The sequence below is a fragment of the Eulemur rufifrons genome, chromosome 3, assembly GCF_041146395.1.
Source record: "Eulemur rufifrons isolate Redbay chromosome 3, OSU_ERuf_1, whole genome shotgun sequence".
NCBI classification, from domain to species: Eukaryota; Metazoa; Chordata; class Mammalia; order Primates; family Lemuridae; genus Eulemur; species Eulemur rufifrons.
The window spans coordinates 49,002,356-49,018,237 of NC_090985.1; the positions used below are offsets into that span (position 1 = coordinate 49,002,356).

General features: G+C 30.5%; 1 protein-coding gene across 3 annotated transcripts in view; it reads left to right on the forward strand.

Moving 5' to 3' along the window:
* Positions 1–15,882, forward strand: part of CSMD3 (CUB and Sushi multiple domains 3) — a 1,111,380-nt gene that overhangs the window by 154,395 nt on the left and 941,103 nt on the right. For all 3 annotated transcript variants that reach the window (XM_069466068.1, XM_069466069.1, XM_069466070.1), the window contains exon 3: positions 14,313–14,425. In XM_069466068.1, the coding sequence (XP_069322169.1) occupies positions 14,313–14,425 (113 nt within the window). The remainder of the gene's footprint in view (positions 1–14,312; positions 14,426–15,882) is intronic.

The following is a 15,882-nucleotide window of genomic DNA, read 5'->3' on the forward strand; positions in this document are numbered from 1 at the left end:
ATGCTGACCCTATAGTGGGGAAATCATCGGGCCACTACTAGAACCACTAAGGAAAGGCTGCTGCCACTAAAGTAAGGATCATCAATACAATGCATTCACTTCCACAGTTTCTGCCAGAAGCAAAATAAGTGCAAGAAAGAAAAAAAGGAAGAATAATAACTTCTCTCTATTTTAAATTTCTGATCTCCCAATTCAGACTTTAGACATATGTCTGAGATACTGATTAGACAATGAAGTTCATATTAAATAGGGATCAAATAGATATATAGGCATGGGTATCAGGTAACAGGTTGTCTGAAGATAAAAAAAAAAGTTTCACCTGTAAGAGTACACATTTTATAATGTTCAGAGGTACATTTCATAGTAGAAATATTGAAATTATATTTCTGTCCATGTGTACACAATGCATTCAGCTAGAGTAAAGGTATGCCATAGTTGTAAAGATTTATCTTTGGAATATCAAACAGTATGTTTCCAGAAATTTTTAAGCTGGACTCAAAAACAAAATACTCTAACAGTCTGTTTTTAAAATCCCAACCACCTTGTTTTTGTTGTTGCTGTTGTTTGATTGGTTATGATAAAAATTTAGCAGGTTTTTTTGTCATCTATCTTCTCTCTGTTTTCCTACCTTTCTACTCTCTTTTCCTCCTCTTTGTTCTCACTTGTTACCACATTAGGGAGCTAATAGTCCTATATATAATGTCCAATTTAAATTTACAAGCAGTTTTGACTTCACAGTATTTAGTTTCTAAATATGGCCATCAGTACATAGTTTATGAATATGCTTTTGTTTCATCTATAATTTTGTTGGTCTAACGATAAAATTACATTATTGAATTTTTCTAATTTTTTACCATTTAAAAATGATCTTTGAATATAGATTATTTTATGCACTTATGAAAATGATTATTTAATATTGTGCTTGCCAAAGTAGTCTTTTTTAGTAATCCAATAACTTGTAAATTCAATTGCTTTTCTTTCCTTCTTATCTTACTTTACACTATTTTAACTATTCCTCTCGTCTATCAAAATTACAACCAAATTCCAGTTATGTGGATCCCCCCAAGGAATAGAAATACCTGACACATTTGGTGGCTACTAGTAGGTGAACAAACAGCTTAGGTTTACATGACAATCTTGGTTTCCTGTCAATTTCTCCAGTGTAATTGTTAACAAAGTGCTCTCAGGGGAATTCCAAATTAGAAAATAAATAATAGGTATATGGCTTTTAGTCTTATAGAAAGTATTTAGTATTTTTTATTTCTTCCATGTGGGACTCATGTATACCTTAGTTTTCCTTCTCACATAGGAACTTCATTAAATTTTTTAAAAAACATGATTTTTAATGGCTGTCCTTAAATAGTGTCAAAAATAAAATTTTCTTTAATTCTCACAGTGAGTTCCATATTTATCATGAGAATGTTAAATAATTGAAATATTATGATGAGTTACTTTATTCTAATCACTCAATTTTAATGCCATCATATTAACTTACAAATAATGGGGAAAAATCACATACACTAGGCTTTTATGTTTAAGACAGATAAATAACAGACAGTGCAACATTTATTGCAATTTCAAGTCATATTTCCATGGTTTATGAAAACCTAAATACATATTTATTAGAGTTTATTAAAATATCATTAAACTGGCATTTCCCATGTTAGTAAATATCATATAAGAATCCCTAGGATATTGAAAAATAGAATGTTCAAATATATGAAGACATTATTCTAAAATAATAATCAAGTAGTCATACCATTATATATTTGCTAATATTTATTGAACTTAGCCATCTTCAATGTTGTAGACAATTTTACAATTATTTTATCTTGATAATATAAATGGGTAATTTAAAACAATACTTTAATAGAGTAAAATAGTTCATAACAGTATAACAAGTAATTCATTTTTTAACTTTAACCAGTTGTTCAATGTAAAATGTTTGTATCTGACCTATGATTATTATTTTAAAATAGCATATTAATTGACTGAATGATTTAACATTTGACTGGAAAAAATTATCATCTTATAAAACTAAATTAGTTCATAAATCATGTCTGAATTCACTGATTAATTAGGCAGATAAATGACTGCATGTACGAGTATGTTCTATGTCACTGCATTCTCATATTAATATCTTCCTTATGTATTCCAATAAAGACAAATTGTAATTTTATTTAACTTAAAATGATTTAAAAAAAAGATTTGAAATGCTGTTTTTCACCAGTTGTATGGAGATACATACACACACACACACACACAAAGAGATTATCATCTCAAGGGCAGTGGTGATATTTATATCAAAAAGTGGTATTGGGCACAATGGAGGCAATGGTTATATGTATCTTGTAAGGGTATTTGTCATTTCTTAATCACTTCTAGATAATAGCTTTGTGAACACAACATTGATTTAAAAACAGACTAAAAACTATTCTGAAAAATAATCTCTGCTTTACTAAATTTTAGAACACCTAGATTTAGCTGTATCTTATCTTTATCAAACCATCTTTAATCATTAACATCATAAAGCCTTATTCAAAATCTTCAATTGCAGTGTTCTATGTGTTTTCTGTGAGATATACTACTTCTTCTTTATACATTTTTAAGTCTACAACACTGGTGAGTGGCATAGAATCTCAAAACCTTTCCATAATTTTTTTTAGGTTAAACAAATTATGATTGGTCTTCATCATGGAACATATCACCAAGTAAATATATTATGTATAAAACCATTATGTAATGACATAGATTGTATGTACAAACCCTTTAATGCCTAGAGAAAATTAACAAAAGACATTTCATGCTTTTAATATGCATATGTTTTCAATGCACAGATAAATAATACAAGTTGTATAAATTTCAGGTTTTGCTATTTCTGAGAGATTCTGTGTTAATAATACCTTTCTGGAAAGTAGAAAGAACCATAAATTTTGAGTCAAATTCTTGTTTATGTGGATTGAATAAGTACATCAGACACACAGTTGTCAATATGGAGAATTCAGAGTATGCATTTGTAGAACCACGTGTTTTGTTTTTTTCTTTACTGAATATAGAGGACCCAGAAAGAAATATATTAAAATTCATATGATAAAGTGTATGTAATATTGTCTGTGAGATATCTTTGAAATGTACCCCAAAAAGGCGGCAGGACTTATGGGAGGAAACCACTTGACTCAATCTTAAGAATTCTAAGTTCCAAAAAACACAGATGTCTCTCTCTCTCTGTATTTCTGATTGAGAACCTTTATCAATGTTCTCTTCTCTTTGTGGGTCATATTTTTTTTTACATTTATTTTTTTATTTCAGCATACTATGGGGGTACAAATGTTTAGGTTACGTATACTGCCCTTGCTCCTCCTCCCCCCATCCCCAGCTCAGAGCTTCAAGCGTGTCCATCCCCCAGACGGTGCACATCGCATTCATTATGTATGTATACATCCATACTCTCCTCCCCACTCCCATCTGCCCGATGCCTGATAAATGTTATTCCTATGTGTGCACTTAAATATTGATCAGTTAAAACCAATTTGATGGTGAGTACATGTGGTGCTTGTTTTTCCATTCTAGGGATACTTCACTTAGTAGAATGGGTTCCAGCTCTATTCAGGATAATACAAGAGTGCTATATCACCATTGTTTTTTGTGGCTGAGTAGAACTTCATGGTACACATATACCACATTTTATGAATCCACTCATGTATTGTTTCCACATCTTCGCAATTGTGAATTGTGCTGCTATAAACATTCTAGTGCAGATTTTTTCTTTTTTTTTTTTTTATAGAATGTCTTTTGTTCTTTTGGGTAGATGCCCAGTAATGGGATTGCTGGATCAAATGGTAGATCTACTTATATCTCCTTAAGGTATCTCCATATTGCTTTCCACAGAGGTTCCACTAGTTTGCAGTCATAATTTTGACTTAAATTTACCTTAAATGAACAGCATGTGATGAGTCTTTACTAATTGTATATCCAAAATGATCAAAAGACTTAGGAATGCTAAATGTGGCTGAAAATAGTAAACAGCCTGGTAGAGCATAATAATATATACTTGAAGAAAAATTACATTAGGCCTAAATACTCCAAGTTTGTTATAATTATCAATAATTGGGTGCTTCAAGAAGAAAATTCTGATTGGTGTGTGAAAGAACTCTTTAATTCCCAGACCTGTCATCTTTCTCAGAAGTGGATAGTAATAGTAGAAAACACTTCTGAAGGCTTGATATAAATTCCAGGCATTTTTCCAGGTGATGTACTTGTACTAACTTATTTAAACAGGGGACTTAAGGAGTAGGAAGTATTTTCACCTACATTTTGCCAGTGAGGAGACAGAAGGACAGGGAGTTATAACCTGATTAATGTCACACAATAGTAAATAGAAGTATTGAAATTTTTTCTAGGTAGTCCAGCCTAGAATTATCATTGAATGTATTTTTCATAATTAGATGAACCCTGAGTGGGTTCATCATCAAAATAATGTGATAAAAATAATATTTGGCATGTGCCAGGCACTGTGCTAAGTTTTTTACAAGAATTATGCCACGTAATTCTCACAACATAACTACGGGATAATTTTTAGTATTTACCTCATTTCATCTCTAGTTTATCAGAATATAACTTGCTCAATATCAAACTGTTAATAAGCAGAAAAATACATGTTTTTCAATTGTATACGCCAGAATATAATCTCACAGTTGTCTGTGTCAACTGCTTCTTAAAAACCCCAAACCTTAGTAAAACATACTCACTAACATTTGCAGGAGTTTATGCAAGGTGTAGACATTGCAAAATAGATTTAAATGTCTGAAGTTGATTCATTACCCAACAAAATTTCCCTGTATTTCTACTTTTCTCAGTGGTTCAACAAGTCTGCCTTTAGAATTATAGTCATTTATGGCCCTAAATATCAATAAATCAATGGAAAAAACAGGAAAAGAAGACATTTTACAAGTTTTGAAGTATTTTCAGTAGAAAGAGAATAAATTGAAAAGGTTGACTTTTGAAGGAAATTTCTAGTAATTTATTGCATAGGTCCTGGATAAAATTTTGATCATGAAGGCCAAACTACAGAGTCACTGTAAAGAATGAGTTTTATGGAAACAAGTGACTAGATATAGTGAGTTGAGGACATTCTCAAGCTATATTTTTGAAAGAAGACAAAGTTTTCTCCATGAGATACTGGTTTTGTAGTCTTTGTGGATGTCTCAGGATTCAGGCAACAAAAGAAAGAAAAGAAAAACCTCACTACTGTAAGCAGGAAAATATTGAATAAAAAGAATTTTGTGTTTAAGGCTAGCATATAAGATCAGTGAAAGGCTTCCCTAATTTTCAGAAAATCAAGAATTCACAAGAATTGCAGGAAAACACCAGTGATGAGCTCAATTGTGAAAGAACCATAATGGTTATTTTTAACAAGAATTATGGTAAGCCAATGGATAAACATCTAACACCTGCTGAAGCCCATGCATTTACCTTCCAAGACATAATAATGGCTTACACTTTTATTCATTTACCAAGTCCTATGGAAGTATCTCATTGGCAAATTCTAATAGGGGACACTATTGGCAAAGCAAGGCAGTCTGATAGGTTGATAGGTGTAGTTCCAAGATTTACAAGCTCTTCAATAAAATGAAGATAATAGAAAAGAGTGGAAATGAATGCTGGTTGCCTACATTTCTATCTATCTGTATATATTCATATCATATCCATATCCACTTCAATCCCTATCCCTATCCATATGTGTATGTATGTATCTATTTCCATTTTCATATCTAGATCTATGCTCAGCACATGTTCCCAACATAGTGAATTTGCCTTTCTCACACATGATGTTTCTTTCTGGAATTTTATATTTTACAGAAGCTTCAGCTCATTTACTTTCAGCCAATGATATAATTATTCAAATGTTGCCATAGCCATCTTTTCCTTTAATATTACTACTACTGACATTTTGTCATAACCATGAATTATTGTGCTGTGCTTCATGTACCCCAACATCAACAGAGTATGCATGATTTATTTTTACATAACAGCCATTACTTTAAATATCAGCTTGTTCCCGTGGCTTTCCTGTTCATTTTGAAATTAAATAGGCTAATAGATTGCTTCAGCCAAGAATTCCCTGTATATCCCTTGGATCACTTTTAAGAACTGTTGAACCAAAGCAAAATTATAAGGTAATTCATATCCAAAAATCTTACTGTGAGTAATGAGAAATCACTGGGATTGTGCTGGTATTAATATAATTTATCTTAGCAGTAGCAGGACACAGAGTGCAGAGGAAAGGGCAATGGATTATAAATCATATCACTAATGAAACTAAAATTTAATGACTATTTCTTAGGTTCCAGAAAATATACAACTACGCCACATGAATTCTCTTATTTAACATTTACAAAATCCTGGTATTTTGGGAATGTTACCACTTTTATGTTTAAATAAAGCATGAGTGTGCTCTCTCTCTCTTCTTCCCCCTTTCTCTCTCCTTCAATCTCTTTCCTCTCCTCTGTCTCTTTCTCCTTCCCTCTTTTTCTTCCCTCTCTTTCTTCCTCCTTCCATGGCTGTTTTTCTCCTATCTTATTATAACCAGTAATATGCTAGTATCCCTTTAATTTTAAAATATGGCTTTTATATTCATTCTTTTAACAAAATAGTTTAATATTGTAATCAGCTGACAGACACTTTACATTTATATATATTTTAAAAGTCCTTTAATTATGTTGTTAAAGATGGTATGAATCAAGTCATTCTTGATTCTAAAGTCTCCCAGAAATAGTATCTTATAGTTAAAAGTTAATAAACATGTTTAGATAATGAGACAGTTATCATTCTTATTCAGTAACCCTGATGCTTTACGAATTCCTATCACATTAAATTGTAATACAGCATGTTAATTCCCACTAATTAGAAAAAAATTCCTTAAATGTACAACTTATTATTTAAAAAGCACATGCATTGACCTTTTAAATGGCTTTCTTGCAATTTAATTTTCTATCAATTTTGATTTAGTTACTAATTATTTTAGTACTTTGCATATTATTCAATGATATAAAGTTATAAATTGATTATTTAATTCTCCTTCTAACTCCTTACAGTATGAAACATATTTAACATTTCTGAAAATTTTTAAGTGGAAATCCTTCAAGAATGTTTTTATCCAAAAGGGACCATGAGAAGTGACAGCATCACATGACCTAAATTTGTGATCTTTCAAATGTAGAACAAATAGTCCCTTATGAGTCTCTTGCCTAGTAAAATATAGACTGCTAAGAGATGGTTGCAGGTACATATGGGAGTATGGAGAAGGGGGAAGAGGGATTATAAATTAGAAACTACTAAATGTAAGATGGAAAAAATGAATTCTCTCAGATAAGTGAATGTACTGGAAAAATGACAGTAGATCAATCCTGCTCCCTGACAAAATATCCATGAAATAACAGTGAAAGGTGAAAAATAGAGAGAATGCTGTGAATTTTCCAAGAACTTAAATGTATTCAAGGTAAGTGATTGTCCTTCAATCTGAGATTACTTGCATTTTCAAAAGTAAAATTTAGGGTGAGACAAAATGGTGATTGTTTTCATGGCATAAAACAAAGTCATTACTTAGCAGAATTAATACATTTCAACTCTTTATTAGACATTTTTTTCTCAATTTTAGTTTTTACTAAAATATGTAATGGAAATTTATATCGAATGATTTTAGGATATTCTCCTGATATATTTGTTTACTAATATTATTTAGTTTTCCTCGGAAGGAAATATCTTTGCTAAACACTGATAATTTTTGCTATAAAGGTGTCAACAACTGCAACAAGACAATGGTTCCCCATTGTCTTCCTGACCTTTAATTTAATGACTTTATGATGATGATACAGTTTTTACCAGCCTCAACTAAATGAAGTTATGATGTAGGTAAAATCATGTCACTACTTATTCCAAAAACTTGTGAAGAGACTTATATGGGCGTTGTGGAAAAACAAAAATGAATTAGAAGTGCATTATGCCTTTATAGAAAAATTATTTCTCTCATGGAAAATCATAGTGGGAAAAGAAATGGGTTAGAGTCTGAACTTACGAATTTGTAGCCTTGCTCCAATGCCTACCAGCTTCTTTGAATTTAAACAATATAGTGATTATTTCTGAGCTGTGATTTCTTCAACTGTAAGTCAGGGAAATACAGTTGGACTCTGGCACTCTTTTCAAAGAAACATGAAATGCCATTTGCTATGCAATTTCATCATACATCAATGTAAAGAAAATATAATTGATAACATGTTAATTTAACAATATATGTAAGACACTAAATTTTATAAATATCTGAGTCAATATAAATGATTTCATGGAAAAATATTATGTCTATCTATAAAATATTATGCTTCTATATTACCTAGAAAACATGTTAGGGCCTGGTGAAAAACATACATATTTAAATATTATAAATTTATAACTCATATTTTAAAGATACAAATCATATTAGCTTTACCTGAAAATAAGTTTGAGAATTACAAATTATATCTGGAAAGATACTTCAAATATTTAATAGATGCACAGAAGTTATAAGCTACTACTTTAACTTTTGAGGTTAACATGGAGAAAAATTATTCTTTCTGAACAAGATCTCTAATGTCAACTATCTGAATCTCCTTAACAATTGGAGTTAAATTTACACTCTTATGATTCTTAGGAAGACTGTTACAAGAAAAACATTTCTTTTTTGGTTTGAAAAAGAAATTGTTCAGATGGTGTTAGCATTCCCCTACCACTTCAATACATTAATGTAATAGGTATTTCCTGAGGGTCACTTACATAGTACGCATTGTGGGAAGCAATGGCAGTAGAACAGGGAGTCCCAAACCCCGATTTCTTGAAACTTAGTGTCCAAAGGAGAAAGACAGATGCTTAATAAATAATAACATCCATAAATATAAAATTACCAAATGAATTATTATTTGAAAAAATAGTGGGATTTGTAACTGAGTTTATTTTCAAATCAATCATGCAATGAATTACAAGACAAAGTAAAACAAGTTAGCACAAATCCTCATGATACAATTATTATATGAAACTAAATTTAAAAACATACATCTTCTTCATCATTTATTAAAATGACAAACAAAACAAATCTCCCATTATCTATCATGCTAGTACATGCTGATTATTTAAACATAACTACAGAAAAATAGCTTTTGCTAAAAGTGAAAAATTCTTCACAATGCCCTTCTCTATTACCTTGAATTACTTAATGATAGCAGTTCTCTAAATATTTGCCTAAAAATATTGGATTATTTAACATATCTGAGTAAAAATGTACAATTGTATATAAAATAATTTCTTTGTTATTGTGTACATTGTATTTCAAACATTTAATGTTTCAATTTAATGAATGTGTCAATGACAATAAGATACCAAACAGCTGTTAATTATATCTGCAAAGTTCTTTTTGCCATGTAAGGTGACATATTCAAAAATTCCAGGGATTAGAGCTTGGACATGTTTGGAAAGCCGTTGTTCAAAACATAACATCATATGAAATATCATAATAATATAATGTGAAATAGGTAAGCTTTCAGATTTCTGTGTGTGTGTTGCTAAACCATTTGTCCTTTCTCTTTTCCTGACGATATTTTTCATTCATTTGTGAAGAAATACTGTAAACAATTAAAGTGATAAATATTTTATTTTTACATCTTTATATTAAGAAGTGAAGTTAAAAAACAACAAGAAAATTGTTTAACAACTTACTAGTTACTCCATGACCTTGTAATTCCATTTCTAGGTATATTCTTGATAGAAATATGTACATATGCTTACAAAACATGTAACAAATGTTTATGGAAGCACTGTTTCTAAAAGATCAAAGTGGAAAAAATATCCACCAACAGTAGAAAAGGTAAAGAAATCAAAATATATTCATAAAATGGAACTTTATATAGCAATGAACATTAAGTTCTATAGTACTGCTATAATGGTGCAAATATAATGTTGAGTCAGTTAAGCCAGAGGCAGAATAATTTTATTATATAATTTAATGCATATAAACCTTTAGACCATGCAAAACTAATTTCTTTTGTTAGAAGTCAGAGTAGCGGTTATCTTTGTGGACAAGTGAGATAGTGACAAATGGAAGGGAGCCTAAACAGGCCTTCAGTTTTGCTGACAATGTTTTATGTCTTGACCTAAAACTGTGTAATTTATGATAATTCAGCAGTTTGTATACTTTTAATTTATGTAATCTTCTGTACAGATGTTATAGGTTGTTGAATATATTTATAAATGCAAGGATAAAGATTATAAAATTATTTAATAGATTTTAACACTATAGACATATATATATATATATATATATATATATATGTATAACCCAAATATATTCTGGTTATAAGTGGCACATCTAAAACACTGAGATATCAAAAGGTTGAAAGTAAAAAGATGTGCCAGCCTAATTCTAATAAATGAAAGTTGTAGACATATTACTATCCTATAATATAAAAATTATGATGAAATCATTACAATAAGTAAAGTGACACCTCATTGGTAAATGTTCATTTCACCAATAAATATAATACAAAATCGTATGCAACTAATAAGGTAGCCTCAAAAAATTTTCTTAAATGGACATACGTACAAGGAAAAATATAAAAATAATCCACAATCATATTGGGAGATTTTTAGCATATCTCCTTCATTAAGTATTAGATAAGATTTTAATAGTACAATCAGCTAGATACTATTTGAACATAATTAATAAATTTATCTAAAGTGTATATTGAATGCTGTGCCTAGGCAATGCTGAATAGCCATTATAGATAGGCAGAATAATGGCTCCAGAATAATGGGTCCCCCAGAACATGCAAATATGTTCTATCACATGCCAGAAAGGGACTTTGCAGGTGAAATTAAGCTTACAGGTGTTAAAATAGGGAAGTAGTTGAATTATCCTTTTGGACATAATCTAATTACCTTAGCCCTTAAAAACAAAGCTCTCTCTTCAGCTGGAGGCAAAAGAGGCAGAAGTAGCAGTAGCAGCAGGGACTTGAGGCAGAAGGGGAAGACAGAGATTAGAAGTAGAAGGACTTGGACTGCCATTGCTAGCTCTGAAGATGGAGGAAGGGAAAGGGGGCCACAAGCCAAGAAGTGAAGGCAGCCTCTGGAAGCTGAGAATAACCCCAAATCAGTAGCCAGCAAGGAAGCAGGGACCTTAATCCTACAAAATGCATGGAACTGAATTCTGGCAACATCCTTATATGCTTTGAATTGGAATTAGATACAGTACAGCCCAGAGCCCCCAGAAAGCAATTCAGTTCAGCCGACACCTTGTTTTCAGCCTTGTGAGATTTTAACAAAGAACCAGCTGAGCTATGTTCTGCCCAGACCTACATGACAGTGAGGTAATAATGGGTGTTTTTTAAGTTCGTGGCAACTTGGATCAGGAATAGGAAAATAATACATCTATAATAAAAAATTTATGACATCTGACTTATGAAGCAAATAATAATGCATTTCAGAAGATTAAATTCATACAGAAAATGTCTGACTATAATGCAAATGAGATATACATTGGTAACAAAATATAACTGGAGCTACACCATATGTTTATAATTTAAGAGATATACTTCCAACTAGGGGCCACGTAAGAAATCAACAAGAAGTTAGGAAACAATTTTATTATGCCCCTTGTGGCAGGCAGTTTATGTAGTAAGAAGAAGAAAAAGTAAAACTTTAAGGGATTATGTACTCTACAGTCTAGAAAAACTGTTACAAATATGTGTAAGAGTGGACTTTAACACATATATTGATGAAAACACATTGAACAAATTGTAATATAAATATCCACATGTTCATTAACAGTAGAATGAATAAACAAATGGTAATATATTTATGCACTTGATTGCTATACAGTAGCAGCTCTCAAAATAAAGCCCATGGACACCTGAGGCTCTTGAAACCCTTTCAGGGGGTCCACATGGTAAAAACAATTTTCATGATAATACTGAGGTATTATTCACTTTTTTTTTTTTTTTTTTTTTTTTTTACACTGTATTGACATGTGTCCTCAAGGTACAAAAATAATGGTGGGCAAAACTCCTGGTGCATTAGCATAACTCAACTAGTGGCCTCAACCAAGTACTAGTAGGTATTAGTCATCGTATTCTTTAGTGCCACATATTTCCAGTGCAAAATAAATAAATAAAAAGAAAAAAAGAAATTCAAGTTTTACTTAAGACTGTCCTTGTTGAAGCTAAAAATAATCATTTATTTCACTAAACCTCCATCCTATTATCCTATGGTACTCTTATTTTTAATGACCAGTGTGACAAAAAGGAAACTGCAAAAATCCCTTCTTGTGCCTACCAAAATATGAGAGTCGTCTCAAAGGGAAACAGTGACAAATTGTTTGTCAGTTTAATTATCCCCTTTTTATGGAATGCCCATTTTACTTAAAATAATGACTGACAGATAAACTATGGCTATTTACACTTGAGTATTTGATGTATGTTTTCTCAAAAAAAAATGACTCTGACTTGTCACTTCATGCAAAACAACTGACAGGATTTATTGTCAATGATAAAATCTGAGCTTTCATAAAATAAAAATAAGAATTTGGAAAACTTCAGTCCACCACTGTAATCTTTACAGCTTCCACAATTTAAAGATTTTTCCGAGAGACCAGTAGCAATAAAAATGAATGTTATGTTTTGACATTGTGTCATAAAATGTATCAGCATTTGGAAGATCTCTACAACTCTGTAAACCAATATTTTTCAGATGACCAATGCATGATAGTTAAAAAAAATGCATGGGTAAAACAGATCTATTACAAGGGCAAGGTGGATCAATGGATTTTAATGTTACAGAGTACAAAATATCCATTGAGATAATTTTGAATTCAACATTACAACTAACTTGTAATGTTTTGTGTAGTATCAAGGAAGAGTATCCACTTTTATCTGCAAAAGTTATTAGAATACTCCCCCCACTTCCAACTACATACCTAAATGAAGCTAGGTGTTTTTCATATCCATCAAACAAAATAACATATTGCAAAATATTGAATATAGAAGTAGATATGAGAAACTGGGTGCTTTCTGCTGAGGGAAACATTAGGAGAATTAAAAAAAATACAGTGCAATGTGTTCTTATTTTTTTGTTATTGCTATGGAAAATGTCATTTTTTATTAAAATATTTATGTTAACATGTAATGGGTTTATTCTGGTTATATGAAGATCAAGTAATACATGCACATTTTAAAATTTTCTCAGTTTTAAATTTAATAGGGTAATATTGATAGATTTATTTCATAAAATTTCTAATTTTTAGAGTATAAGCAGACTTGAGACGAATTTGAGGACTGCTGTTATTACAGCAATGAAAATAGAAAGTAATTTCAGTATGAATTAATTCTACATATATAATATTGGGCAAAAATAGCAAGTATATAAAACTAGTATACTTCTATTGCATATAATTATTACATATTAATAAAAAGGTATAACGATTAAAAATGGAAAAAAACAAAAAGAATTTCATAAAAAATAAGTAAATTATGTATCTTCATTAGCTTTTAGAAAAGTTATATTTCATAGTTATACTTTTTCTTATTTATAATTTTTTAGCTTTAAAAAGGTATCAATTATAAATTACCTCTTATACATTCAAGCTTATAAATTTTTTGCAATGTATTATTAACAAATTAAGTAATAAATTGTAGGCAAATATACCAGGCAAATATTTATTATGTAAATGTAGGAAATATTAACATAAAAGTAATTTTCAACTATTTGAATAGAACTTTGGTATCTGATAAAACAAAATCACTTCTCATTTGTAGGCAATTCAGTCTCATGATTTCATATTTAGATGGCACCTCTTCCTTCATTATTAAATTTAACTACATATTGCCCACTCTTTTTATATATTCTAAACTATTAGGAAAATAATTAATTTGACAAAAATTTCTTCAAAATATTGTTTTAAAACTAATGCATAAAATATGCACAAACACTCTCAAAAGTTTCCATTTCCCAAAGTTTGAATTAATCAATATTTTTATGTAGATGATACATGTGATAGATATGATGAATAGTAATTTGCATATAAATGTATATAAATAAATGTATATTTACATGGACTTTACACGTACATGTATAAAAGTAATTGCTTTTGAAGTGTGACTTGTAATCATCATGTCACAAATATATACATATATACTTACACAAAGCTTTGGGCTTTGATAGCATGACTTTAATCCTCCTTAAACTCTACTAGGTAAAATGACTATGTCTCTAACAATTAATTCCATTTTTTTTTTTAGGTTAACCGGATTCCATCTGCCACCACCAGTGACAAGTACCAAATCTGTGTTCTCACTACGTTTGACCAGTGATTTTGCCGTTAGCGCTCATGGATTTAAAGTATATTATGAAGGTAAGTGATGATAACATAAAAGGAACAACTGGCCAGTTTAATGTAGACAAACAAGAATTCTCCAAGTATGGCAATGGAAAAAGAATCAATACGAAAAAGTCCTCTTTCATTGTGTTATTTCAAATCTTGTCCCGAGATTCACCTTCTTATTAATGTACAATAAAATGTTAGTGGATTTTAACATTTCTCATATCACTGGGATATGAGGAAAATGTTTTCCTTAAATGTTCCTAGGAGGCGAGTCCATGAAATTACAAGGTTAAGAATCAACAAAAGGGAATTCAAATGTAAGAGTAACAGGACATTAGACCTGATTTTTGATTCAGGCATTATAAATTCTACCCTATACTCCCTTGTGCTGTGACTCTCTACCAGAAAGCAAACTAGTAAACTGTCTTCCTGAAAGGTAAAGCCAAGGCAAAAAAATCCAGAAAGAGAAAAGTGTTGGCATCTTCCATTTCTAAAACAGCCTTTCCAGGAAGACAGATCCATAATCCCTTAACCATAAAAAGGAAAACTAAAATGCTTTTAAAACTGAAGGTTTTTTTTTTTTTTTTTTTTTTTCTCCTGGATGTTTGGTACAAATTAATTTGGCATCAAAACCTGAACTGAACTGATTGGAGGTCATTTATAATCTTTATTTATCCCACTTAGTGTGGATACTTATACATGGACAAATTGTTTTATACTGGGATGGTGTCCCTGGCTCTTCTGAGGGTGTTAAAATATACAAAATCTGCATGTTTCACCTTTTTAAAAATATGATGTCCACAATAATTTTGATGGCAAAAAAAAATATTCATGAGGATTTCAGATAGAAACCATGGATTTGTAATTTTTTATATGTATGACTTGGCAATAGAATTTCTAACTTAGTTTAGGGAAGAGCCCTTCTTTTACTCACAGAGACATTATGTCAGATTTAAATTCATTGTCTCCAAACTACATTACAAGAATTTATCACATAATGTCTAATATTATCTTAGAGATACACAAACACAGTATCAGGGGTGGTTACTTTCTAAAGCACTTAATTCAAAATATGATATGTTCAAGGAACACTAGAAAATAACCATATATAAAATGGAATTGTTACCATATACAGCTTAACATTTTGTATGTAAGGAAAATTTCAAAGTAAACGTTATTTCATCTAGTGCTACATTTCTCACTAGAAAAAAAAATCCTCTAGCAAATAATTGAGTAAAAATACTTTCTCTGTTTTATATCCAAAATTATGTCACATAGCAGAAGTTTTGAACACTATTTTCTGCCTAATACATTTATGAACTGCCTTTTGTCTAGCAGAGGAGGATGAATTCAAAGACTTACTTTCCTCCATTGTGATAGTAATAATCATTATTTTTCTAAGAAGCTTTCACAATAGTTGAATATTTTTTATCTTGGCAACTTAATTCATAGTTTAAAACTCTACAACTACAAAGGTTTAATTTAAG